General features: G+C 39.5%; 1 protein-coding gene across 5 annotated transcripts in view; it reads right to left on the reverse strand.

Annotated features, from left to right (window-relative positions):
• The window catches only part of HMGXB3 (HMG-box containing 3), a 31,841-nt gene extending 4,521 nt beyond the window's left edge, over positions 1 to 27,320 (reverse strand). The window contains exons 1-18 of one of the 5 annotated variants that reach the window (XM_058166645.1): positions 27,103 to 27,319; positions 26,063 to 26,129; positions 23,213 to 23,387; positions 21,844 to 22,410; positions 21,594 to 21,692; positions 18,554 to 18,685; positions 16,704 to 17,122; positions 15,837 to 16,012; positions 15,313 to 15,410; positions 14,869 to 14,967; positions 13,801 to 13,950; positions 7,083 to 7,384; positions 5,387 to 5,514; positions 5,041 to 5,172; positions 3,965 to 4,149; positions 3,453 to 3,672; positions 2,880 to 3,013; positions 1,323 to 1,439 (exon numbers count right to left, since the gene is read on the reverse strand). In XM_058166645.1, the coding sequence (XP_058022628.1) occupies positions 1,323 to 1,439; positions 2,880 to 3,013; positions 3,453 to 3,672; positions 3,965 to 4,149; positions 5,041 to 5,172; positions 5,387 to 5,514; positions 7,083 to 7,384; positions 13,801 to 13,950; positions 14,869 to 14,967; positions 15,313 to 15,410; positions 15,837 to 16,012; positions 16,704 to 17,122; positions 18,554 to 18,685; positions 21,594 to 21,692; positions 21,844 to 22,410; positions 23,213 to 23,387; positions 26,063 to 26,129; position 27,103 (3,201 nt within the window). In that variant the 5' untranslated portion in view covers positions 27,104 to 27,319. Of the gene's footprint in view, positions 1 to 1,322; positions 1,440 to 2,879; positions 3,014 to 3,452; positions 3,673 to 3,964; positions 4,150 to 5,040; positions 5,173 to 5,386; positions 5,515 to 7,082; positions 7,385 to 13,800; positions 13,951 to 14,868; positions 14,968 to 15,312; positions 15,411 to 15,836; positions 16,013 to 16,703; positions 17,123 to 18,553; positions 18,686 to 21,593; positions 21,693 to 21,843; positions 22,411 to 23,212; positions 23,388 to 26,062; positions 26,211 to 27,102 lie in introns of all 5 variants that reach the window. The other 4 variants (XM_058166644.1, XM_058166643.1, XM_058166647.1 and 1 more) reach the window with 4 other exon arrangements.
• Positions 27,321 to 27,520: the final 200 nt, after the last annotated feature.

The following is a 27,520-nucleotide window of genomic DNA, read 5'->3' on the forward strand; positions in this document are numbered from 1 at the left end:
ATTTAGTTAATTTTCTTTTTTCTTTTCCCTTCTCTCCAGACTTAGTTATTTTGCTTACTTGTAACACTATTCACTCCTGGAACAACACATACAAAAGTATGTGTCCATCCCTGTTTCACCATCTTTAAAAGTACATTTTCTACTATAGGAATCATCCATTCCTATTCTGGAATGACAGATTAGTAAGAGATGGACACTAAGCAGAAAATGTGATTTGTTTCAAATTCAGGTTAAAACAACTCCATTCAACATATTCATTAAAACATGTGAAATTGATTTTGTTTCATTTAAGTAAAGCTCAAGTGGCTTCCAGGATATTTGTTCCTCTCTCTCTTTTTTTCTTTTTGAGCACAGAAAACACTGGGACCTTGAGAACAGCAGCTGCTATTACTTTGTTTTATATTTCAGGGTCAAAAAAGAAGGGTAGTAGTAGCCCATACCAAATGAAAATTACCTACCAAATCACAGAAAATTTGATCAAGGAAACCTTTTTAAGAAAATTGAAAACCTTCAAATAAAACCCCAAAAGAAACAATGAGAAAACAAATGTGCAATCTTGTAATTTCTTTACAAGACAAACAGCAATTAAACTTAGCAACATGCCTTTCCATTATCATCTCTCTCTCCTACAAGTATTTAATATAAACACTTATTCTTAAAAACTGATTCTTAAAAAAAACCCTATTAATCAGTTCTTTTCTTTTTCTTGCAGCCTTCCTGTTAGGCCCAAACCTAAGGAAGCAATTGGCATTCTTCCTGATATATGTAGTCCTAGAAGCATTAGCAACATATGTGTGAAGCAAGGGTGTGAAGTATCCCTTTGCATTACCTACCCACAAATAAATTTTGTGAATCATCTATCCCCATTAACTCCAAATTCTGGATATCAAAGATTTTATTAAAATGCCACAATGACTGAAGAGCAGAAAGCAGTTATACAGCTGTAATCAGCATTCTGCCTGGCTATGTGCACAGTTCCATTTTTCTGTTTCATACTTTATCTAAAATGCCACTCCATTTAATCTAGTCTAAACAGTGACATGACTGGTTCCTGCTGCTGCACTGACCAGACTGGGGGGGGATAAACATCATGAATCACAAAACATCTCAGGACTAAAGAACAGCTGGAACATTCAAAACTAAACCTCTTCAAACATTCTTCCATGTTCCCAACAGAACAGTGGGTTTGACTTCATGTTTTCAACAAAACCTCTAAAATACATGGGTTTGTTTCCACTTTTGGAATATTCATAGTGGCCATTTTCATTACGAACATCCTATATAAATGATATATTAGTATCATTTTTTTTTGTCTGCCTCACCTGATGTGGACACACTTTGTAGATTTTTCCTCCTGTTAGGAATGCTGGAGGCTGACTTATTTGTGTCCCATTCTGTACAAAATCATAAAGAGCCAGAAGAGAAAGACAGAGCTGCTCCTAAAAAAGAAAAAAAAAAAAGACAGCTGAATTTTTCAAACAGTCTTAGCTTACAAATAGCCAGCAGCATACAGAGTTGAGGATAAGAGACAAAATGTGGCACAACTGCAGGTCATCTAGCAGAGGTGATTAAGCAGTGACCCACAGGCCTTATTTTACTTTAGAATACCACAAAAAATTGGGTAGCTTTATGGTGAAATGCACTTTGTCATTATTAATCATTTGTGAAATTAAAATAATTTAATTTTACAGATTTAATAAATATAGAAAGGACCTGTGGTGGCACAGTGGTTAGAATGCAATATTGCAGGTTGACTTTGCCCACAGCCTGGAGTTTGACCCTGATGGGACTCAAGGTTGACTCAACCTTCCATCCTTCCAAGGGTGGTTAAAATGAGGACCCAGATTGTTGAGGGCAATGTGCTGACATTTTAAGCTGCTCAGAGAGGGCTGTAAAGCACTTTGAAGCAGTATATAAGTCTAAGTGCTATTGCAATTTGGTAAAGGACTGTATGATAAAATGGGCACAGAATATTCAGGAACCAATAATGTTGGAAACATGGGAGAAAATCTGGGTTAGAAATGTTAAGTTTACACAAGCACAGAATTTAAGGGAAAATTTTTATAAGATGTTTTATAGATGGCACTTAGATCCCAAAAAATTATCACGTATGTATCCTAATATCCAAGCGAAATGTTGGAGGTGTGATTGTGATGACGCTACATATTTTCATATTTGGTGGACTTGCAAGAAAATTAAGGCCTTTTGGATAAGAATTTGGTGGATTATTCAAAATGTACTGAAGAAGAAGATAAAGTTCCTGCCACAATTTTTCCTTTTGGGAATTATAACGGATTGTACAGGGATTGAGACTAAACTGATTCTGAATTTAATAACAGCAGCAAGACTGTTGATTGGACAATACTGGAAGAAAGAAGAGGTACCTACAATAGAAGAATGGATACTGAAAGTCATTAATTTGGCTGAGATGGCTAAAATCTCAGCTTTTTTAAAAGACAATACGCAGGAAAAATATTTAATTGAATGGAAAAAATGGATTGATTATCTACAAAACAGATATCAGATTAAGAAATATCAGATTGCCTTTGAATAATTAGAAAGTTATTTTATCTAATGGGAGGGGGTTGGGAGATGAAAAGCTTTGGATGAGGTTAATTGGATTGGAAGGGAAAATTTTATTCTATGTTTGGTTTATGTATAACAATACCTTGTGATTGACCCGGGAAGCCGGGGGGGGGGGAAGGGAGGGGGGAAAAAAGGGGGGGAAATGTCTTTGTTTTTTTTAAAACCTTTTCAATAAAAAAAAAGTCTAAGTGCTATTGCTGTTATTATAGAAAGAGGGACATTACATTATTTAGGCACTGGACAGAAGTAGTGATTCCTTCAAGAGAAGCATGCTTGAAGAATATTGTGATTACCTTGGAGTCCCCCTCCTCCCAAGGAATGCTGCACTGTGTCAAGAAATTCTGCAGTTCTTCCTCACTGTAGGAACCAATCTGTTCCACTTTACAAACTTCATCCTGAATCAGCCTCACTAGAACACTTGCGTTGCCTGAAAAAGCAAGATACGATTCTCAGTAATTGCACACACCCAGATCAGCATCATCTCCACAAGGGAGGACACAGCCTTAATCCTATGTCTGAAGGCCATATCATGTCCCTATCATGTTCATCATTCATAATTCACAGAAATAAAACCATATCTACTATAAACACTGGAAGCACTATTATGAGCATGAAAGCGTTGCTTCAAGCTGCATCAGTGTACTTGCACTGATATTCCATAGGAAAAAGGTAACCATTACATATTTATCCCTATGCAGCCCAGTACATGCATATTTGGGGCTAGTGTGCAATTTAAGATGGCACAATCTCATTAAGGCACACTCCTTTACTGCAAAACATACTGAGTTTTTAATCTTAATGCCACTTTGGATACCATCAAAACTACTGCTTAAAAACGTAAACAAGACAAGAATTTTGATTGCCACCTGGGATTACATGCGATTCAAGATTCTTCTCCCTTTCTGTGTTGACTACTATGGTGCTCCTCATTAGTGGTGGAAAGAAGGGAGCTATGATGGAGGCATCAAACTTTGTGATAGGTATACTGGAGGGAAAGGCCACTTGCTCTATGACTTCTGTCTCCATGGTTGACCAAAAATCTTCCACATTTACCTCACTAGATGCCAAGAATTCTGGCCAGGTAAACTAGCATTGAAAAAAAGAAGGAAAGAAAAGTATCAATGTTTAATTTTTACTGTACATATTATTTTAATCTTTCTCAAGAAACTATTAGCGCTTTTTGTTCTTGTTTCTTTCATTGTTGCATTGCTTTATATTTAAAAGGAAGTGTTAACAGAAAACCAACTCATCAATTTTGCTGAAGTAAAGGCCCACCTTTGTAGATTCTATAGCAGAAGGATGAAGATGTTTGAACAAAATATGCACATTAACATTAACAAACAAGTGCAGCTTTTAAAATAATGCATTCCTGGTCTACCTCAATGTTTTTCAGTGACAAAACACTTTCCACGTTCCTCTGAGCTATTTCAACTTTTGGTGCAATGCCACAGACACCGCAGATCATATCATTGTAGTCTCGGACAGTGAGGCACTCAAAGGCCCAGTATCCATTGCACAGCAGTTCCTCAAGCTGATTCATCTCTTCAGTGCTCAGGTTTCTCTCTGAGGAAGGGAGAAAAAAAGAACAAATGAGAATAATTTCTGTCAAGAAGGCTCATGCAAATCATCCCTATCTGTAATGACAAACCACCAACATGGAGTTTCGAACTTTTGCTTCAAAGAGAGAGAATCACAGACATTAGTTTAATTGTAACTTGCTCAGACTCAACACTGCTTACTCATCAGGTGAATTAGAATATTTAAGCCTGTAGCGGTTTTTAAAGATGACAAGAATAGTACTGATTACTCACTCAGGTCAGGAACCAATACTACAATGCTCTAACAATGATTTGAAAGCTATATCTGAACCACATGCAAGCCAGTATAATTTAGTAGCTTTCATATCCCGGTCTTAGAACAAGCGAGGAAAAACTGCTTCAAGGAAGGAAGTTTTACATTTCAATAATTCTCTATTCAAGGTTCACAGATTATCCTAAGAAATAACACCTCCATAATATTATATATTCCTTTTTTTACTGGCCACACACAAATTATAGCCTGCCACTCTTTCCCCCTAGCAGTCACAGTATGAAGGTATTCCATCTTAAATTACTTCATCACCAACCATCTGTCTTAAATACTGACTTTCTTACTTGGTTAAACAATAATTTTTGCAATCTCTCCATTCCCCCATTCAACCAAAGATTCACATCAGCCGTTAAAACAGTTTTATATTTTAAGGCTTGTTCCTTGTTCTTGAAGGTTGAAATATTAAATGGCAGTTATATCACAACTTCTGGATAATTTTTTTAACTATTCTTTTCTCAAAATCATCAAACAACCAGCATTTTGGACAGATCTGATTGGAAAAGCTATCTGTATTAAACTTCACTTAGAGCAAAAGTAATATGTGAAAGATGTAGCAAAGGCAGAAAAAGGATGTAATACAAATACCTGTGTGTTCCTGCACAGTTTCCAAAATCTTGCTAATTGTCACTTTAGGATCCTCGCCAAGTTTTATATGGTTTCTTATTGTAAACAGAAGGTCTAGGCTCACTAAAAGCTTATTACCAATATTAAACAAACCTATAATTGAAAAACAGAACAGTTATTATTATGGATTTGAAAAAGCTAAACAGACCATAAAATAACTTGATCTCAAAGTCCAGGTTAATAAATTAAAAAGGCACAACCCAGCTTCATTAGGGAAATAAAGGAAGAAAATGGACACCCTAAATGTATTCTGCCCCTCAAAGCTTCCAATTTTATAAAAGCCTCTATATAAAAGCTTTTAACTCACCAGTGTAGATATCACTGAAGCTGTGAAGGGCCAAGCACTGCACATTCACACACACCTTGAGCTGGGCGGTGACGACTTGTAGCCGATTAGCTGTTAACAACCAGCATTCCTGAGGGCCTGCAAGAGAGCTATGGAAACGGAAGAGAAAAATGTATATTGACCCATGAAACGCATGGAAGAAGGGTCTTTTTATAATGCTTAACTATGTAGAAGTAAAATCAAAGCATTTTCAAAGTAGCTTTCTTACTGATCAGGCAGGCAAGATTATGTCTTGTTAGAACAGTTACCTTCAGTCCCACTATGTATGTAATTTTGTGGCAATGCTGTAGAACTAGGGCTTTTTTTTTTCATTCCCCAGTTTTAGCAGTCTTGGAATTTCAAGGTAGCCTACCACCACCACCCCATTCAAACAAAAACCATGGCCAATCCTGCAGAGTTTCTGGTATCAACCAAGCCTCTTTAGATACAGCTGCCTGCTAAGTCTCAACTAAACACAGTTAAATAACCATCTATCCAAGTTTCTTCCTAAAAATGTAAAGTGGCAATGGTTGATTCAAGGTACAAGAACCTAGGGCAGTGATGGCAAACCTTTTCAGCACTGAGTGCCGAAAAGGTCACTCAGAAACGTCGCACACGCGCTTATTGGGGCTGCACTCTGGAAAAGCCAAACTTCCGAGTTCTAGTGGTCATGCATACCTGATGATCAGCTGGCCGGCAAACATGCACAGGCCGGTTTTTGGCACTGCCATGCGTGCAAAGGGATTGTGCTCAGGAAAAGCCAAACTTCCGGGTTCTAACAAGCATGCGTGCCTGATGATCAGCTTGCCGGCGTGCATGTGTGGCCGGTTTTCAGCACTGCCATGCACGCAAAGGACAGCTGACCATCACGTGCGCATGCACGCTAGAAACCCGGAAGACAAACAGGCAAGGCCGTGTATGCCGGGCAACACTGCTTCACGTGCCACTTTGGGCACACATACCATAGGTTCGCCATCACGGACCTAGGGCCTCAGATTAATATTATTTATCTGAAAGAAGTTTAGGATTAAAACACAAGAATTCCACGAAGAGCTCTACTTTCAAATAAGACACCCATACATAGTTGTTTTGAAGACCACCCAGCTCTTATCTGTTTCTTCATACTTTTTTAACATTTAAGGGTGGAAGTTTGCCTCATTTTAATCCCTGTTTTGATAACCATCAGTCTTTTGATCAGCTTGGAAAAAAACCCCAAACACCTTATCCCGCTAATGCAGTTGAAGAGGGAAATTGCGAAATAGCAGACATTATCAGATATTAAAATTATCTTCTATTCCTTTCTGGAGAAAAATGAACTGTACCTCATTGACATAATGTCTGTTCAGGTTATGATTGTACGGCTCTTAAAAGCTTTCTGAATCTCAATTAACAAAATTAGATACCCAGGTAATTTTCTCAAGCTCCAGGATTAAAAAAAAGATTTAATCAGGTTCTGGGATGAACACATGGGGGAAAACGCAAATAAACATAATAGCCTATTCTTGACGGTTATGGACAAGTAGTTCTTCTGACAGTTTCATTTCATTTCAGTCATTAATGTGACAAAAATACAAATGCAACAGCAACATCTTTTCTAAGTTTCATTGTGGAGAATTTATAAAAGGAAATGTAGCATGGTATGATTCAGAAAAGTGGCAATAATTGTAATTTCACTTACTTTGGCCCTCCTTTGAATAAAGGGCTGTTACAGAGAAGGCATTGGGAAGAAGGAAACTCATAATAGTTTGACCAGGAAGTCTGCTCAATGGTAACTGTTTCTTCGTTCATGTTAGATAGGATGAGCCGTGAGCTATTGAGTTCATGAATCAGTGCAAAAACATCTGAGAGTTCAGATTCATTCTCAGGGATCTGAATTACTTTGCGTAGAAGTTGCAGAGTGGACTGGCGCTGGATCTCTTTTTGAGACTGAATTAGAGGCTCATTGGTATTCAGTACATGTGCAGGGCTAGAAGTGACTTCCTACAAAAAAAAAACATCTTGATTATCTGTCAAGCCACTTGTTGATAATTATCTTACTGTTGGCAGGGTAATTTCTGCCATCTTGCTGATTTTTAGAGAAAACCGCTAATGGATACAAAATACAGTCAAGTCACTGGCAGTGGCGTAAAAGATGATACTGGAATAACACAAACCATTTATCACAATTAAATTTTATTTTCTTTAGTTGGAAGTGTTAGTGAACTAGATCTCAGGCTGTATGCTTGATAAAGAGAGGGAGGTAATTCTTGCACTATACTGTGGCTATATCAATTTCCTTCCCCTTCAAGGAAAATTAGTTAAAGTAAATTAGGGAAGATAAGAATTTAAATCCAGTTGCTGGAAAATCATAAGGTCCTACAACCGCACTGCTACTGAATTCCCAATTCCTGTTAGCCCAAGGGCTAACTTCTTCTGCGCATGCGCGTAATGGCGGCGGCGATCTAATCCTCGTGGAGACAGCGGCTAGGTGTTCCCAGCCAAGATGCCGTTTGGCCGCCCGCCGGGCTGCCTGGACTCCGGCCCCAGGCTAGTTATCATGCCAGCAGCTGAGAGCGAGGTCTTTGGACCTCGGTGGGTTCTCGGCTGCTGAGAGCGGGGCTGGAGTTCCGGGTGAGCAGCGGATGGCGGCGGCCATTTTGGGGTGGGATAGCCTTTCCGGACTGGCCTAACTTGATTCCCGGTCGCATGCAACATCAGCGGCGGCGTGGTGGGCCGTTCGGGTCGGAATCCTTAAGGGCCCGAACATCGGCCGTTTCTTCCCCCCCAGCTGACTTTCGGTCAGGCTTCGCCTCTGCCACAATCTTCATCAGCGGCATGATTTTGGCCGTGATTTCCATCAGCGGCACATTGGCGGTTGGCCTTGATCTCCAACAGCAGCACACTGGGGCATGAATTCAGCATGGATCCAGCGGTATTAATGGCGGTTTTAGGAGCGGCGGCGGCATTGACGGCGTGCGGTGTTCCATCTGACCACCGAGCTGCATGAGCCCCTTTCCCAGGATGGAATTAACCCGGGATTCCGAGGGAGACTTTTCCATCTAGGCGGCCAGCAACCGAGGAGGATATTATTGTACCATCTTCTGAGGGGGAGGCCATTAGACTTGGCCGGACCTCCGGACCCTTTGGTTGTCTCCTGGATCATCTGGATTTGGGCCGGTCTTTTTGGTTCCCCGGAATTCAACGGATTGTGGGTTGGCATTTTAGCCTCCCTTTCTCCGTCTGTGATGAGGACAGGAGTGAAGCAGACAATATGGTGGTCTATGTTTCCAAGACCCGATGTTATGTGACACTGACCCGGGGACTATTTTGAAATCTAGTACCCTACGGGAGATTGCATCTGCCCATATTGTTTACCATCTTACTGCGGGTCTTGATGGACTATTAGAACGCATTTAACATCTACACCGATCTGGGATGTACACTTTTTGCTGTCTTAATTGATATTCTTCCATGAGATATTCGTCCACCGATCTATTACGACTGCAAGGTTCCCCCGCCTCGCAGGAATGGCCCTCCAGGTTATCGAGGGCCTACCTTAACAAAGGGTCTTGGGACCCAGAGAGGTGGCATGCGGCCAAGAAGAATTTTGGGGGGTTTTTAAATAGGTTTTTAAAGAGGGTTTTTTAAGGGGGGGAGGGATACGACGGGTGGGGGGAAAAACCCATCGGGGAGGGGTCCAGCCCCCGTGCTTGTTCGCGGCACTACGCCATCTGGTCCGAAGCCAGAGGGTGAGGGGTTCGTTTCAGGAGTAGAGAGTCGTTCAATCTGTACGGTAAGTGGGAGAGGCAGATATGGCGGAAGCGGGGGGCCATATCGAGTGTTGGGAGCACCTGCTCACTGTCTTAAAGCGATCATGCGCTCCGGCCCCTCAGTCTTCACCCGTTCCCCGGGCGATCATGGTCCTCAGAGCTTGGGTCTTCGGTTGATGTTATGTAATGCTCGGTCCATGGTAAATAAGGGCCCCCTGATTTGTGATCTTATTCAGGGGGAGTCCGCAGACCTCATGGGCATTACGGAAACCTGGTTGGGCCCAGAGGGGGGGTTTCCCCTTGCGGAGTTGTGCCCTCCGGGTTTCCGAGCATTTCATCAACCGAGAGCCCAAGGTAGGGGTAGGGGGGTAGCGGTTGTTATTAGGGAAAGTCTAGAACCGAGGGAGGCCACTGTACCTCAGATTGCCGGTTGTGAATCCCTCTTTGTGAAGTGGGGCCATAGGAATCAGTTGGGTTTGTTGATCACGTACCTGGCTCCTTGCTGCGTGACTACAGCCCTACTTGAGTTGTTGGAAGTGCTCGCCGGGGTAGCGGTTGAGACCCCCAGACTTATAGTCATTGGGGACTTTAACCTGCCATCGACCGGCTTGTCATCGACGACGGCTCGGGAGTTCCAGGCTTCCATGACAGCCTTGGACCTGATTCAAGTAATTGATGGCCCTACGCACACTGGGGGAGGCACACTGGATCTAATTTATATCTCTGGACAGTGGCTAAATGATCTGGAATTAGATGATTTAGAAACAGAACCGGTGTCATGGTCAGATCATTTTCTCCTTCGCCTGGACTTTCGGACCGCTACCCACCACCGCAGGGAGACAGAACCAATGTTGTTTCCGTCCCAGGCGCCTGATGGACCCGGAGAGGTTCCTGATGGAGCTTGGGCCGTTTCCTAAGGACCTGGCCCACGGCACGGCTGAAGAACTAGTTGTGGCCTGGGAACGGGCCGTGGCTGGAGCTTTGGACCGTGTCGTGCCCTTGCGGCCTCTGACCCGGCATAGATCTCGGCCGGCCCCCTGGTTTTCCAAGGGGCTGAGGGAGATGAAACGCCAGAGAAGACGCCTAGAGTGTGTTTGGAGGTCCAGCCGTTCCGAAGCTGACCGAACACTAGTTAGGTCTTATTCTAAGACCTACCTAGTGGCAATGAGGGAGACGAAGCGTTCCTACGCTTCCACCCTCATTGCGTCGGCAGATAACCGCCCGTCCGCCCTGTTTCGGGTGACCCGCTCTCTCCTCCATCAGGAGGTGCTGGATGACCCGTTGCAGGGACGTGCCGAGGAGTTTAGTGGTTATCTATACGATAAAATCGTTCAGCTCCAGGATGGCTTGGACCGAAATTGGGATGATCCGGGTGAGAGGGCGGAGTCACGTCTTGTTGAGATTGTTTGGGATGAGTTTGACCCTGTGGCTCCCGAGGACGTGGACAGGTTGTTGGGGAGGCTCCACGCCACCACATGTTTACTGGACCCGTGCCCTTCCTGGTTGGTGCTGGCCTCACAGGAAGTGACACAAGGCTGGCTCCAGGGGATTATCAACGCTTCTTTGTTGGAGGGGGTTTTCCCTGCCGCCTTGAAGGAGGCGGTGGTGAGACCCCTCCTCAAGAAGCCTTCCCTGGACCCAGCTATTTTAGGTAATTACTGTCCGGTCTCCAACCTTCGCTTTATCGCGAAGGTTGTAGAGAGTGCTGTGGCACGGCAGCTACCCCAATACCTGGATGAAGCTGTCTAGACCCGTTCCAGTCCGGCTTCCGACCCAGATATAGCACGGAGATAGCTTTGGTCGCGTTGGTGGATGATCTCTGGAGGGCCAGAGACAGGGGTTATTCCTCTGCTCTGGTCCTGTTAGATCTCTCAGCGGCTTTTGATACCATCGACCATGGTATCCTGCTGCGCCGGTTGGGGGGGTTGGGAGTGGGAAGCACCATTTATCGGTGGTTCTCCTCCTATCTCTCTGACCGGTCGCAGACGGTGTTGACAGGGGGGCAGAGGTCGACCACGAGGCACCTTACTTATGGGGTGCCGCAGGGGTCGATCCTCTCGCCCCTGCTGTTCAACATCTATATGAAGCCGTTGGGTGAGATCATCAGTGGCTTCGGGGTGAGATATCAGCTGTACGTGGACGACACTCAGCTGTACTTTTCCACCCCGTTGGGCCACCCCAACGAAGCTGTCGAAGTGCTGTCCCGGTGTTTGGAAGCCGTACGGGTCTGGATGGGGAGGAACAGGCTCAAGCTCAATCCCTCCAAGACGGAGTGGCTGTGGATGCCGGCACCCCGATACAGTCAGCTGCAGCCGCAGCTGACTGTCAGGGGCGAGTTATTGGCCCCAAGAGAAAGGGTGCGCAACTTGGGTGTTCTCCTGGATGCACGGCTGTCATTTAAAGATCATTTGACGGCCGTCTCCAGGAGAGCCTTTCACCAGGTTCGCCTGGTTCGCCAGTTGCGCCCCTTCCTCGATCGGGATGCCTTATGCACAGTCACTCATGCTCGTTACCTCTTGTCTGGATTATTGCAATGGTCTCTACATGGGGCTTCCCTTGAGGTGCACTCGGAGGCTTCAGTTGGTCCAGAATGCAGCTGCGCGGGTGATAGAGGGAGTTCCACGTAGCTCCCATGTAACACCTCTCCTGCGCAGACTGCACTGGCTACCTGTTGCCTTTTGGGTGCATTTCAAGGTTTTGGTTACCACTTTCAAAGCGCTCCATGGCTTGGGGCTTGGGTACTTACGGGACTGCCTGCTGTTACCTCATGCCTCCCACCGACCCGTACGCTCACACAGAGAGGGACTTCTCAGGGTGCCGTCCACCAAACAATGTCGGCTGGCGGCCCCCAGGGGAAGATCCTTCTCTGTGGGGGCTCCTACTCTCTGGAATGAACTTCCCGCTGGTTTACGCCAAATACCTGACCTTCGGACCTTTCGCCGCGAATTGAAAACACATTTGTTCATTCGCGCGGGGCTGGCTTAAGTTTTTTCTTAAACTGCTTATATTTTTAAATTCTAAATTCTATTTATGTTTTAAATTGGGGTTTTTAGATTTTAAATATTTTAATTTTTCGGCCAATTGTATAATAAGTTTCTTAATTTAGTTTTTAATTGTACATTGTTTATGTTTTATCCTGGCTGTACACCGCCCTGAGTCCTTCGGGAGAAGGGCGGTCTAGAAATCCAATAAATAATAATAATAATAATAAAACTGAACTGCTTCAGTAGACTGTCTGAAAACACACAGTATTAGACAATTTTGGCGATGATCTGTATTTTGCCACAGATTTCTGAACTTATATACTGAAAAATCAAAATGAGTCACTGGAATCATTTGAATAAAAGAGGTAGGAAAAGTTCGAAGGTGAAATAGCTCATGTACAAATCTAAATTTTAAATACAGATAGTCCACAACTCACAACAGTTCATTTAGAGACTGTTCAAAGTTAAACAGCACTTATGATTTATGACTGTTTTTCACACTTATGACCACTGCAGTATCCCCCATGGTCACGTGATCAAAATCCAGATGCTTGGCAACTGACTCATATTTATGACGGTCGCAGTGTCCCATAGACATGTGATCACCTTTTGTGACTTTCTGACAAGCAAAGTCAATGGGGAAGCCAGATGCCCTTAACAACTATGTTACTAATATAACAACCGCAGTGATTCATTTAACAACTGTGACAAGAAAAGTCGTAAAATGGGGCAAAACCCACTTAACAGATGTCTCACTTAGCAACAGAAATGGGCTCAATTGTGGTCATAAGTCAAGTACATGGTCACCTTTCACTGTTCACAATGAATCCTATTACAATAAACTGCAACTTTCCATTCAATTTGTGGATGGGGATGGAGGCAGAAATATCTCCATTAAATCAGTAACTTCTCAGCATTATTGGTCTGATTCTTTCTCTCAATTATTGTTTTAAAAGGACAGAATTCCAAACCAACAAAACTGGCATAACATCAAGTCACATGGGCACAATTTGTCTGAGAAATGCATTATACATTTCTAGCCATAAACTATAAGCCATCAAAGAAGTTATCATTAAAAATGAAGGGGGGAAAAGGAGGGGGGCTTGTTTCAGGACAATAACATTAAATCAATTGCATTGCGTAGTTTCACACACTGCATTCCTATCTTTACAGCTGCAATCGTGGCTGGACTAAGGGAAGAAAGGCCATGATATTGTCAGAAGAACTGTTAACTGAACAGGAATAGGAAAGAAATTTTTCCTCAGAAAATCAGTGCAGGCTCTCACATATTAAAAATATGTTAGGGACCAGCCCTTTCCTGTTTGCAAATTAATGCATCCATGAACTAACAATTCTGAGTGATCCAACTGACCAATGGAAGATTGGTTATCATCAACACAGGGGGTTTCCCTTTATATTCATGCTACAACTCTAAATGCAACAGAAGGTCAGAAGAAAGTATCCTGTTTCTTTGCCTCATCCTCTTCAGCACCAGCGAAAGGGGAAGACCAGCTCTTGCTTACAACAAAGTCAAACCTTGAGGGGAGACAGAGATTTGCTTTGTCTCTCGGCCTATCCGATACAGATTTATTCAAAGATAAGATCCTATGGACTTCAAAATTGCAGACTCAGTTGAAGGAAGCTTAAAGTAACCGTAACTCACCACAGATTTTGCTGCTTTCTCAGTTCTGTCTTTGGCAAGGTTGTAGCCACAACGGGGACAGACTCTTGGTTTGTGCCGATTAGTATATACATAAGTGCAGGAAGGATTCTTGCATTTTCCTCTACCACGTAAGGTTGCCAATCCCAAATCCTATATAGAAAGCTCAAATGTTTATCCACTTATTTTAACTGTACTACATTTTCCAGAATACCTTTTCAAATATCAGCGGTACAGAACTATGGAATTGGTTGCTATACTCTCAATCAGGGAAAACTATTTATCCAAAGTACATCTTTTTCCCCGTCCTTACCACTTTCTATAGATGAACGATCGAGAGCATCCTGTCGCATTGCATTACTGTCAGGTTTGGAAGCATTACTGCTTCAGACAGAAAGGCGGTTCAGAGAGTGGTGAGAATGGCAGAAAAGATTATTTGGCAGTTCACTCCCTTCTATCCAGGACATAGGACATAAGTGATGCTTGACCAGGGTCTGCAGTATTGTCAGGGATACTACACATCCTTTTCATGACCTGTTTTCCTTGTTACCTTCTGGGAGGAGGCTTCATGGTATCTGAAGCAGAACTTCCAGATTCAGTCACAGTTTTCTTCCATACAGTATCAGCCTTGTGTGAACTTCAAGTTTCCTCTTTCAGAAATGTATTCAAGATGGACAGTGATTAACATTTATATGTATTTATATGTATAAGGGCAGATGTGTATGTGTGTATCTATGTATGTATGTAACTATCTACCTATGTGTATAGCGTGTATGTGTGTGTGTGTGTGTGTGTTTGTATATATGTACGGTATGTATGTGTATACTTTTGAGAGAAGCAAAACAGTTTCATTTTTAATGTGTGTCAGTATGCCCACAGTAAAAAATGACAGTAAAGGTTATCTCTCTCTTTCAGGCCTTTCCATAAATTAGCCTAAATAGGAAGAACCTGGTGGGCATGTGTATAGTACATACCAACATCTAGGATGACAGCACACAGTCCCCGAGTTCATTTATTAGACAGAATTTGGTACTGCATTCTTACAGATTTCCAATTGTCAATTATTCTTACCAAGGTTACAGTGCAGCTATATTTATAAGAAGGGAATACATCTGGCTTGACCTCCACCACTTTGACCTGAGATGTTGAGTTGTTTGTGCTGCAGTGAAGCTTTAGACAGAGAACAAGAAGGCAAGACAAAAACATGAAATGAGGTGTACTGTGAAGTTTTCTGGCAGAAAAACACATCACCATAGTCAAAGTTCACAATTTTTTTATGTTACAATACTTGCTCCACTCAAAACTGCTACATCCCAAGATGTGTGAGGTTTCCCCGAACTAGGTCAAGATTCCATGAAGCATGGAGAAATCAATTCAGCCCTCCCCCATTTGGTACTACAGTATAAACTCTCTGAACTGGTTCTAATTGCTTTCCATTAGAAGACTATATTCAAACTAATTAACTAGTAAACCGAAGAACAGAAAATCAAGAATTTTGGCAAAATCTAAAATTACCTTCTGATCTACAGCACTGGATGCTTGAACAGGATTCTGACCCAGCTGCTTCAGAGTATTTGGCTTTAATCCTGAGATTCTTATTGGGGAATTTTCTTCTTGGAAAAACAGGTAAATTGACATTTTAATATTAGTAAGTAACATACTGAATTACGTCAAGTTTTACAATAAGTGCTCCAGGAAAGATGGAATGTGGCAAGTCATTTCTAAATCTCATTTGATTTTCTGCTCTCTTCAACACCAAATCAATTTTTTTTTTTGGTTCAGGCATTTAGGCACGAATTTTGAACTTTAAATTAACTAATGTTTTTATGTAACTCGACTGTAATTTTTTTTAAAAAAATTATGAATGTTTCATTGATTTTTGTAATTTCGGATGCCCTATTCAGTAGCTCTAGTGATGAAGGATTTTAAAAATAACTTTCTGAATCTAAATCTAAATTACACCTAAGCTTACCCATCAAATATAACGAATCACAGCCTACAATTTAGAAACTGTAGCATAAATTGGACTTATTTTTTACCAATGTTTCTAAATGACTGTCCACAAGAGATCTGTTCTTGGTTAGTTTCTCTTGCCAATCTAACAGGAGCGGGCAAAATGGCTCTCATGGGCCTCGCAGCAGCCAGCAAGGAAGGCTTGGGTTTTGCTTTGCTCTTCTGCTCCAGACCCTTAGGTAGAGCACCAACTGCATCACCACTGAAAAGGAAAGAAATGGAAAGGAAATTCCTGCCATAACAGTCACAACTTACAAAGACAAAGTTGCTTGACTTTTAATCGACTTTGTTAGGCTTCACAGGAAAACATAAAAAAATAATAATAGCTAGCTTTAACTCATGGGTATAGATTCAGAACCAGTGGTGGGATTCAAATAATTTAACAACTGTTGACTCTCTGCCCTAATGACCAGCTGGGTGGGCGTGGCCATGGTGGGCATGGCCAGGGATGTGACAGGCAGCACTTGGCTTCCTGCATCCCCCTGGGAGTGAAAACGGGTCACGGGGAGGGCGCCTAGGCCTCTCTGAAACCTCAAGGGAGCAAAAACAGGCCGAGAGGGTCCACACACATACCCACGCCACATTTTGGGTCTAGGAGGCCTCCCTGCACTTACCTGGGAGCCAAAATGGGGCGTGTGAGGACTCCTGGAAGGGGCGGAGAAGGAAGGGGCAGAGCCAGCCAGCAATTTAACTACCGGTTCGCCCGAACCTGCCCAAACCAACTGAATCCCACCACTGTTCAGAACTAAAATTTTATCTGAAAAGGTTGAAAAAACAAAAGATCTTGGAGAACACTGAATAAAACATTGGTTCATTTTAATCTAAGTTATGCATTGCACTCTAACTCCATGTTATCCTGTACCCCATTTTTGGTCCATATGAATTTGACTTACCCTGTTGTATTTTTCACAGTAGAAGTTGGGTATGAAATAGGACTAGGAACATTTGCTGTCTCAGCAGGTGGCTCGTTTTCTCTCTCCTTCTGTTCTAACGATGGCTCTATCTGTGCAAGATTCTCTTGAAGCTGAATAATGGTAGTGGCACCTCCCTGCTCTTCTGACGGTACGTTGTTTGCAAGAATATGAGCCTCAGAGATTATCACTTCTTCCCATTCAGTCTCCTGCATTTGCCCCTCAACAGTGGATGCATTGAGAAGCTGGGTAACTGCTTCTGAACTTTCTAGTACACATTTACCAGGATTATCTTGACCCAATGCCTGTCCAAAGGTTAATGGTAGTTGATTCTTTTTCAGACCCAAGGTTTTTATCGGTAGCCTAGAACCTGGTTCAGATTTATCTTTTAGAGGTTTCTCCTGCAAAGCAAAAACAAAAAACTCTCCAAGTTAGTTCTGGAGTTGAAATTCATACATCTTAAAGCTGCCAAAGACGAGAAAAACTGGACCACATTAACAATAGTGCAATGAATGAACTGTAGTGATATATTTGATTGTAGTACTTGGAAAGCTGATAGGGAAGGAAATGGGTTATACATGTAAAATTGTATGAATATTAATACCTAAAATTGTAATAATGCCATCTAGGAAAAATATTTGAAATTCTATTATATTGGGAAAAGGAATATCTATAATTGTAATAATGGAATTTAGGGAAAATATTTGAATATTGTGAAAAGGTGGTAATAGAAAACATTTGAATAAGAGGACTTAGAGTTGGGGTTAGGTTTTAGAAAAATGATTGACTTGAATTTAAAGGGTTTCAACTTGAAAAAGTAATGGGGGGGGGGAGAAAAATTGATTAAGATTAGAGATTAGGGCGAATGGTAATATTACTTATATACCAGAAGAAACAGAAGGAAAATAAAATAAAAAATTAGAGAGAAGGAATATTATGGCAAAAAGTGAAATATATTAATTGTGTTGGAAAAAACTAAAAGCGGTACAAATTTTGATTCGGCCACCCCGTTCAGAAAAAATGTATTGTTTGTTTGTCTGCATGTGTGTTTGTTTTGAAACAAATAAAAAACTTTTGTAAAAAAACCCAAACAATAGAGCAATGAAAACATCAAACTCAGAACTCTTCAGAATTCTTAAGATGACAAATTAAAACAATTCACTCTTCACAATTTTTAATCAAGAAGTTAGAGAAATAAGCAACAAGTAGATCTGATCATGTTTTTTAAACTTCTCTAACATCTCAATTTAGCATTAAATATGTAATATCTGAATCTGCTTCAAATACTATACACCGCACCTTGTGAAAAATTAACTTCATCATCTGAAAAAAAAGGCAGAACTCTTTTAAATTTTAAGAATCAAACAATGACAAATTATACTTTGAAACAGGATTTTCTCTATTGTTAGGACTTTGATTTTAATTTATATTAAGTAATTGTAATCATTTTGTAAATCATTAAAGGGTAAAATACAAAACTTCGAATAAAAAATCAAATCCATCTTCATAACCCAGTTAAATACCCAAACAATAAGCTGTATTTTTAAAATAAATCTAGAATTTCAAAATAATAATTTATTTCATAATTAAATTTAGTTTGGTTAAGGTAGAAGACATCCTAAAGCATTTTCCCCTTGGAAATTAGCTATAATAGCAAATAAATTTTCAATTCTACTCATTACATATATTAATGTAATGTATATTGTATATTTAAAAAACATTATTTGTACAAATAATAATTTTGTAACACATAAACATTTTACAGACCCAACCCAAAACAAACAAAAGTCCCTCAGTGCAATGTCATATTTTTAAAATTGATTTCACCATACCTTAGGGATCCATTTCCCTCCCAGAAAGTTTCCACACATGGGGCATTTTGGTGGCTTATGTCTGGTAACATAAGTAAAGGTACAGCCAGGACTGGTGCAATTTCCGTGCCCCCTACGAGTGTAAGTAGTTGTCTAAAGTGAAAGGATATAGATTACGTTACAAAACTAAACAGCATAATAAGGCACCAGAAGTTTTGCTCCAATAGAACAGAATATGTATAGCTTTGTTTCTACCTCAAATGTCATTATGAGTTATTGCTCAAGACAAATATTATATGATCTAGGATACTCTCATATTTAAATATCATCTTGCTCCTTGCATATAGCAGTAATTAGAATTTTATTCAAGATTTGGGAGCAGAATAAACAAATACTTGAGACAGATGCTTTTATTACATCCTATTAATTATACTTGTATTATGCTGACTGGTTTTCTTTATCCATATTCTATTTCCAGTTATATTATAATGTCTCTTGTTATGTTTTCAAATAGTTGTATAATTTTAACCGAGAATCTAAAATCAGAGGTATTATTGGAATTTTATTTTTTATAAATACAAATCAGGAATATTTAACTCAAAATATTGAGTCAGCAATTGCAATGTAAATCAAAATTATTTTATTCAGGAGAAACGGAGACAGTATACTTGCTCTGCATGTAAAGCAGTCAAATGCAGACATCATTATTGTTGAGCCAAAAGGGGAAAAAGGGATTACATTGCATCAGCTATGCAAATCACATTTATTATGGAAGGAGGCGGATTTCTATTTAATATCTGAATACCCAAACTGAGTAACAACTTTTTCTTCCCTTTGTTTTTAAGGGAAGTTTGCACCACTGGTATTAATTGGGACAAATCTTAGATCAGAAAGAAACTCTTATTAATTGCACATTTTTATTTATTGTTATCATAAAGGCTTCTTTTTTAATTACTGTGATTTTGTTTCATTTTCATATTGGTGTAAAGTGTCAGAATGATATAAGATCACCTTTATATGTAATACTACAATAACTGGGTGTTATTTTAAGAATCTTATTCAAATTAAGCTAGTTTGTAAATTGTTCTATCTCTTTTTCTTATATTTTTAAAAGTTAAAAGATATGTCTTGAGTTGATTCAGGTGATTCAATAAAATGTTATTTTGTGTTTATAGTGCATTAACTCTTTGTTAAAAAGTAAACTCGTGTTATTATATAATTTACAGTAACTGTTAACAAATCTAGATCTTATCCGGTTCCAGGAAGTAGCCGTGCTTTAAAGTCATAGTTGCAACGACGAATGATCAGGATAAAAATGGTGGAGAACCACTTCTATCCTACCCAGCACTGCCAAAAAAAAATAGCCAATACTACTAGAGAGCAGGAAGGATCTGGGAACAAACAGCAAAGTAAAACATTTCTGAGAAAATCTGACTGCATCCTTTGCAGATTTGATACATTGCTACTTTCATGAAGAAAGCATAAGTTTACATCTTCCTGCCAAGATTCTACATTAACTGAAGTAAATGCTTTACAAATAAAGCACTCAGAAATATAATAAGGTTAGGCCAATATATGGACTTCTTTTATGAGTTCACCACAGTCTTTTACTGCTTTATGAATTGGAGAATAATCCTAAATGGCATTTGAGGTAGGAGAAAAAGCACTCACCATTTTAAAGATTGGATGACAACTGATTACAGCTAAAGAAGGAAAACTATCTTTACCAGGAGCCCGAGATGCTTCACATGGAATATAAAATCACCTTGCTTCCAGATGGCAAAATGATACTAGCCTGATTCTTTAGTAGCAAAATCAGTAAAAGTCATGGATAACTTTGCAGTCCTTTTGGAGTATATACCATTAACTACTGTAAATCAGAAATTATGCTTTTGGAGACTATCAAGATATCGGAGTCATTTTTTTCTTGGCAGTTGATTTTACCTGGCTGCAATAACTTACTTGGATTGCAAGTAAGTAGACAGATGCCTCAAATGATCAAATTGAATTTAAGCATCAGAAATATCAACAACACGGATTGTGAACTACAGTACCATCAAGATAAACACCTGAAGTAAAATAATTTAAAAGTGTGTACGTGTATCATATGACATTCCTCTCTATAGTCATAAATGTTTTTCCATGTTCATTTTTATTTTAGAACCTAATTTTTAATAAAGAGATATATGATATAATTAAAAGTATGGTTCTGAACATTTATGTATCAAAGACCAAAGCTATTGTATTTCATAGGGAGAATGGAGTAAAGGATTGTAAATTACACACAAATGGTGCAAAACTAAAGCTAACAGATGCAGGCTAGAATAGCCAAGACATTCAATCCTCAGTCCCAAACCATTTTCATTCTATCGTCCATTCACAATCTCATGTACGTAACTAATGAGAAATAATTAAATATCATTATTATATTCAGGATTAAAATTTCCATTCTTTTTTCCTGCTGGAGCTCACGAGAGTTAAAATTTAAAATACCTGGACTAAACTATATTGCCTACCCCTTCATTAACATAGTACATACTGTGCATTTAAAATGTTTTTTTCATTTTATTTGTGAATGCTTATTCCTAATAAGAGTGGAAATGGAATTCTTGTTTATTGGTTGATCTACTCTCCTCAGAAACCTTTAAAACATACAGCAAGCTGTCCATTTAAACTGTTTAAAGATAAGGGCTTTATATAAAGTGGGATATAGCACCAGAGGATACAGTCCACCTGGTTTGTTTGGTCTGTCAGCTCCTCAGGGAGAAGGAACAGGAGAAAAACAACCCAGGAGGCAGTCTTGCTTAACCTATATTAAACATTCAGGGAACGCATATTTCAATATAAATTTAAATGTGCTCCTCTTTGTAAAGTGATGGAAGTAAATGTTTGGTTTCAGAACTTATATTTGGGGAAGTTTAAGACCACAGAAAAATGCTTCAATTTAGAACTGTGTTTAATTTATCCTAGACGTATTCAATGATTTATTGATACATTACGATTCAGTTACTGAATAATACGTAGTTCTAAGACACCTGGTATCAGCATTTCTTTTACTGACCAGTTTGATTGATGCTGGATTTTCCAAAACAGAATGGGCTGTAAGAGGCATCATAATGAACTGTGCAGTGGGGGTTGCAGAATTACTTTCTTGTCTATCCTAGAAATAAAAGATAGAGGTAATGAAACTGCTTGTTTTCTACATTGCAGACGGTTTTAAAATTTTGAGGACACTTTGTAGACAAACAGCTCACAACAAGCAGTTCATTAAGATCTCAAATGCAATTCTTTCAAGGGAGCATTTTACTTACTCTCCTAGTTACCACTGTTACCACAGAAAGGCCATGCGAAGCCTGTGGCTGCGCCACAGTCACGCTCCCATTTGGTGCCTCTGAGGTGTTAACCAAGGTTTCTTCAATAACCACACTGGTTGCTTGGCAGGGATACCCATCACCTGCCTCTAAAGGGGCCTCTTCATCCAGGAAGATATCGCCAGCCACTTTGTGTGCAGCAGGTCTGACATAACGAGACAAGATCTCTGACGCGACAACTTCTTCTATTGTATCTGCCTGAACAAATGAGGTGGAATCCTCAGAAACCCCTTCAATGGCAATGCACTGCTCAGAAATGCCAATTTGGCTGGAGTCCACTGAAAGTATGTTCTGCACAGTACTATGGGAAACACTTGTGACATTAGTAGCCGCTGTTTGTCCTTCCAGTGCTGATTGGCCCTGGGTCACATGAAGTTCCACGTGTGACTTATTCTTCTCATCCTGCAGACTTCCTTTAGGAATAATTATGTAATCAGAACGAGGGAGGATTTTACGAAAACCTGGAATATCTGGAACTACAGTAGTCAGGGAAGACAACTTTGAGTTCTATGAAAAAAGATAAGACAGAATACGGAGTCATTAGCTTGGCTCTATTTCAGTGGTTTCTTTGCCAGCTTTCTAAGACCAAAAAAAATCCTTTTTCTAAGCAAATTTTTCATCTCACCCACTCACCTTCTCTAATTTTAACTATATTTATCTGGCCTTCTGAGAGGAAGACCAGATAAATATATATATAAATATAAACTGTCATTTTATTGTGATTGGCACCTTTTATCTTTTTAATTTTTTATTGTAATTTATTTGTGAGCTACCCAGTGATGTCGAAAGTCAAGTAGTATACATGTTTAATAAATTATATTATGTTTATTGTTATTAACACTTTAAATTATGAAACTGATGAAATTCCTGACATATATTAGTCATCTCACACATAGTATTCTTCCAGCATTAGTTTTCCTATCTGGTGAAGCTGCCTGTAGAGAACATGTATTTGCCAAAATCAATTTTCAATAAATACTGAATTCACAATATAAAATATTGTAATGCGTTTACTGTTTGCTATTAATTAGCTCTTTGACATTGCAATCAATAATGAAGAATACTAGTGTCCAATATTGCAGATGTTTAGATTCCTATGAACTTGGAATTTTCCGTACAGAAACATCCTATGACTACAGATCTATAATAGAAATTCATGAAAATGTGATGATCCTCCTGAGTACCTCTAAAACATTCTATTTGTTTTTGAGCTTCTAATACATATAGCATATAAAATATGCATGTACACACATATATGCACACAAAAGACCTGCACACTTACAATCATATTTATAAACAAATTAATTACCGGGTCTAGACCTTCTTTTTCTAACTTAGCCTTCTCCAAATAATAACTTTTCTCAGCTACACTAAGCAGCCTCCAACTCTCACTGATCTTCTTGTTAATTGCAGACTGAGGAAGGTGTGGGAGCTCCTGCTGAACTTTCAGGTATATATCATAATAATACAGAAGATATGCAGATCTGAAAAACAAGCAGAATACTTTTTTAGTTTCCTCTCAAATTATAATGCAAGCAAATTATCCATCTACTCCTGGTTTGCATTTTCACATGAATTTTCAAAAAACAATGATAAAAACTTTTTAACAGAATTATACAAAGACTAGGACTACAAGCTTTGTTCAATTAACATCCCAAAACTATGCGTGCAAGCAAATTCTAAAGAACAATATTCCCTTGCAAGACCTATTGATCTCAGAAAGTCTTATTTTCAACTTACAGATGTGCCCAAAAGTATTGGTACATCTTCTTCCCCCCCACCCCCAAAATTACAATATGGCATGAAATAAATTGAAACAGACACAAGTAAATGGCATGCACCATTGTTTAGTCCATGGAACAGACACTTTGCTTTTAATATATTATTAACAATAAAACAAATGATAATGGCTTGTTTTACTATCTAGGATGAAAAGCACAGGAGGGGGACTCTTTTCAGGATACTGTTGAGAGTAATAAGAATGAGAAACGCTTAAGCAGAATTTCTTGAAAAAGAACGGTGATTTTTAAAACATCCACATCATCCAAATTCTTCTGTTAGTTGTTGATGAGTTCTTGAATACAGACAAAAATTGATCTGTCAATTACATGAAATAAATTTCTAGAGCATTCTTGAATCATTACTGCTTCAGACAGGAAGGCGGTGCAGAGAGTGGTGAGGATGGCAGAAAAGATTATTGGCAGTTCACTTCCTTTTATCCAGGACATGACATATAAGCGACACTTGAGCAGCGATTGTCTGGGTGGGATGCTACATACACTCTTCAGACTTGTTACCTTCTGGGAGGTGGCTTCGTGGTATCCGAAGCAGAACATCTAGATTCAGTCACAGTTTTGTTGCATATAGCATCAAGCTTGTGAATTCTCAAATTTCCTCTTTCCACTGTGCATTCAAAATGGACAGTGATTAATACATATATATGTGTATATATATGTGTATGTGTGTGTATGTATATAGCATGTGTATATGTGTGTTCTGTATGTGTTTGGGTAGATATATACTTTCTCTTACGAGCAGGCAACAGAACTTCATTTTTAATGTGGACCAGTGTACTCACAAAAATGACACTAAAAGTTATCTTAACTTAGGTATCTCTCATTCTTTAAAAAATGGTCAGCTGACCTAAATTCTGTTATTATTATTAACTGTATTTAATCTTGCCTTTGTTAATAAGCAATTACTTTGAAACACCAACTTTTAGAGCACCTTTAGACAATTGCATGCAAGTCAGGTCCATAGAGAATGTGCTTTTGTAATATAGCAGTCCAAGAGTAGTCCATTATTTTGCTATAGAGCCAACCCTGTCATTTGACAAAGTGTAGTGGCTGCTTCAGACAGTTGATCTGGGGAATCATAAAAGCACAGAAGAGTTTTAGATATTTAATGTATTATTACTGCAGTTTTGCTAAAGAGGTAATAGTATTTATTTCTCATATGTATACCTTGACCTGCTTCAACTCAAGTAACAAACAGAAGCTATTCTATTAATGTGTCTGTCATTACTGCAGGTGCAAGCAATCTGATGGTTTCCAGATGCTTTGCAGAAGTTTTTCCCACTCTTGACAATGACCATGCTCTGTGAGCTAATTTGAATCTATTCAGTGCCCAAGTGGAAACTTTGTGAGAACCCCATATACAGGTATTTCTCAACTTACAACATAACTAAGCCCAAAATTTATGTTGGTAAGTGAGAAATTTGTTAAGTGAATTTTGCCCCATTTTACAACTTTTCTTGTCACATTTGTTAAGTGAATCACTGCAGTTGTTAAATCAGTAAAACGATTGTTAAGTGAATCTGGTTTCCCCATTGACTTTGCTTTTCTGAAAGTTGCAAAAGGGGATCACATGACCCCAGGACACTGCAACTGTCATAGTCATAGACAGTCAATTAGGTATAGCAGTTAAAGGTACTGGGCGACCATGAATTTTAGTTCTGTCTTAAGCATGAAGCTAGCTGCGTACATTTAGGCCAGTCACTCACTCTCAGCCATAAGAGAAAGACAATGGCAGAACAATTTCAAAAAATGTTGCCTAGAAATCTGCAAGGATTTGTCCAGGTTGTTGCTGGACGAGATGGGCAGCATAAAAATCCAATAAATAAATAAAAATAAATTCAAAGGTACAAACACATATACATATCTTCATAAGAATAAAGATACATAAAGTATACATATATATTTCCATAATCATTTCTCTCAAAAAGTTACTTAAGAAGCAAAAACCATAAGCACAATTTTTACATGGAATGCTAAAGCTATTAAGTAATTTAAAACATGACCAAATTATTAATTAAAAAAAAAACTCTTCAAAGAAACTCATTATTGCCAAGTAAGAGTATAAGACTACTCATTTCTCAGTTATGGAACTACAGATCAACATTTTAACATTTTGAACAGGGTATCATTGATGAAATTTATTTGCCGCCTCTGGGTGTATCCAAAAACTCAATTATAATTTCACAACACTCTGCAATAATTCTGTAATAAATGCCATTAGCCATAGAGCAGGTTGATTTTTGCTGAGCAATCATATGTGTGAAAGTATCATCATAGATTTTAAAGTATCTAAGACAAAATAAGGAATAGTAATTCCTAAACAATTGACGACAACTGATTATTCATGTAGAAAAATCACTCACCTGGGCTTTTTAGTTTTTTCCCCTTGATCTCCAGGACTTCTATATTTCTTCTTCTTTTTAGATGGCACTGGGGATGAATAAGTGTATGTGCTTTCTATCTCTTCCATGACTACAGTTACTTCACCGCCATCATATGGAGCATCCATTGCTAGACAGAAACTCTAGGAAGTTATATTCTCCAAATCATTATATGTCATCAATCCCAAACAATGAACCTTTGACCTTTGGCTAGAATTTGAAGCATTGATTTCAAAAGCATACAGAAATGTATTATGTAATTATGTGTATAGTATTTTGCCACAATTCTCCAGCTTAGAAGTCATTAAATGTATGAAATATATTTCTTGCAGCTTAAACTTTAAAATCATGGTATGCTTTTTAGCGTACCATACTTCTAAAGACTTTTCATTAATATTCCTCTATCCATTACAAGTTTCTTTTTATTCTACTCCTATTAGGATCACAATGGCTGCTTTGTCCCAAAGGTGCTTTTTTTTTTAAAGGCAAGTGGACTTTTGTTTTTCCAATAACCTTTTGAAAAAAAGCACCTTTGAGAACAATCTTGATCTGGATGACTGAAAAATCTCCATAGACAGTGGCTCTTTTGATTAAAAAAAAATAACTGAAGGAGAATGAAAAGGAAAACAATAAAGGCATCCAAACATAGATTACGGGGATGGTTCAAAGATTCAAAGGATGCTCAAACTGTCATAAGAAGCAAATCTAGAATTTAGGCACCATAGAATAAAGGGATGGTGGGGTTTCTTTCTTTGTTTGTTTGTTTGTTTGTTTGTTTGTTTTGATAACTTGGGACAGGAGAGAGAATTTACGTCCTGGAAACAGATTAGCTTTTATGGGATCCTGAAGCCTTTCGTGGTGCCGCAATACAGTTCTCCCCGTGACATCTTCGCCTTCTCCCCACAGCAGAACCTCGGAAGTGCTAACCAACCGACTCGCTCTCCTTTTCTGTTAAAGGCAACTAAGGAACCCGAGGAAAAAGAGCCCTAAGACTTCTATGGATGACACGCCCCGGGACTTACTTGAGAGCGCAGGTCATACTCTGGGAGAGAAGACCGCCTCTGCCCGAGCATGCCGAGGAGGAAGGCCAAGCCAGGCCACTCGCTCACACACCTTCGCCTCGCAAGGAAGCTGTTAACGGCCGGCGAGGAGAAACAGCCGAAGACTTTACACCTTTGCCGGGAATGGTCAGAATGATTCTTAAACAAGGCACTGTACCGGAAGCTTTACCTCGGCAACTCCTTCCTGGTTTAGAGGTCATCCGGTCTGTGATCGTTCGATGGATGGAGTCTAGAGACTGAGAGGGATCCTCTAGTAAATCATAGAGTTACGAGGATCGACGGGGAAGCAATAAAAGCCTATCTAGGAAGAAAATATGATAGAGTTCTATCGCATCTGCAGGGGGGACGTGTGTTATTCCGCTGCAGAAAGAATTGTGTG

Source organism: Ahaetulla prasina, chromosome 2 (assembly GCF_028640845.1).
Source record: "Ahaetulla prasina isolate Xishuangbanna chromosome 2, ASM2864084v1, whole genome shotgun sequence".
Taxonomy (NCBI): domain Eukaryota; kingdom Metazoa; phylum Chordata; class Lepidosauria; order Squamata; family Colubridae; genus Ahaetulla; species Ahaetulla prasina.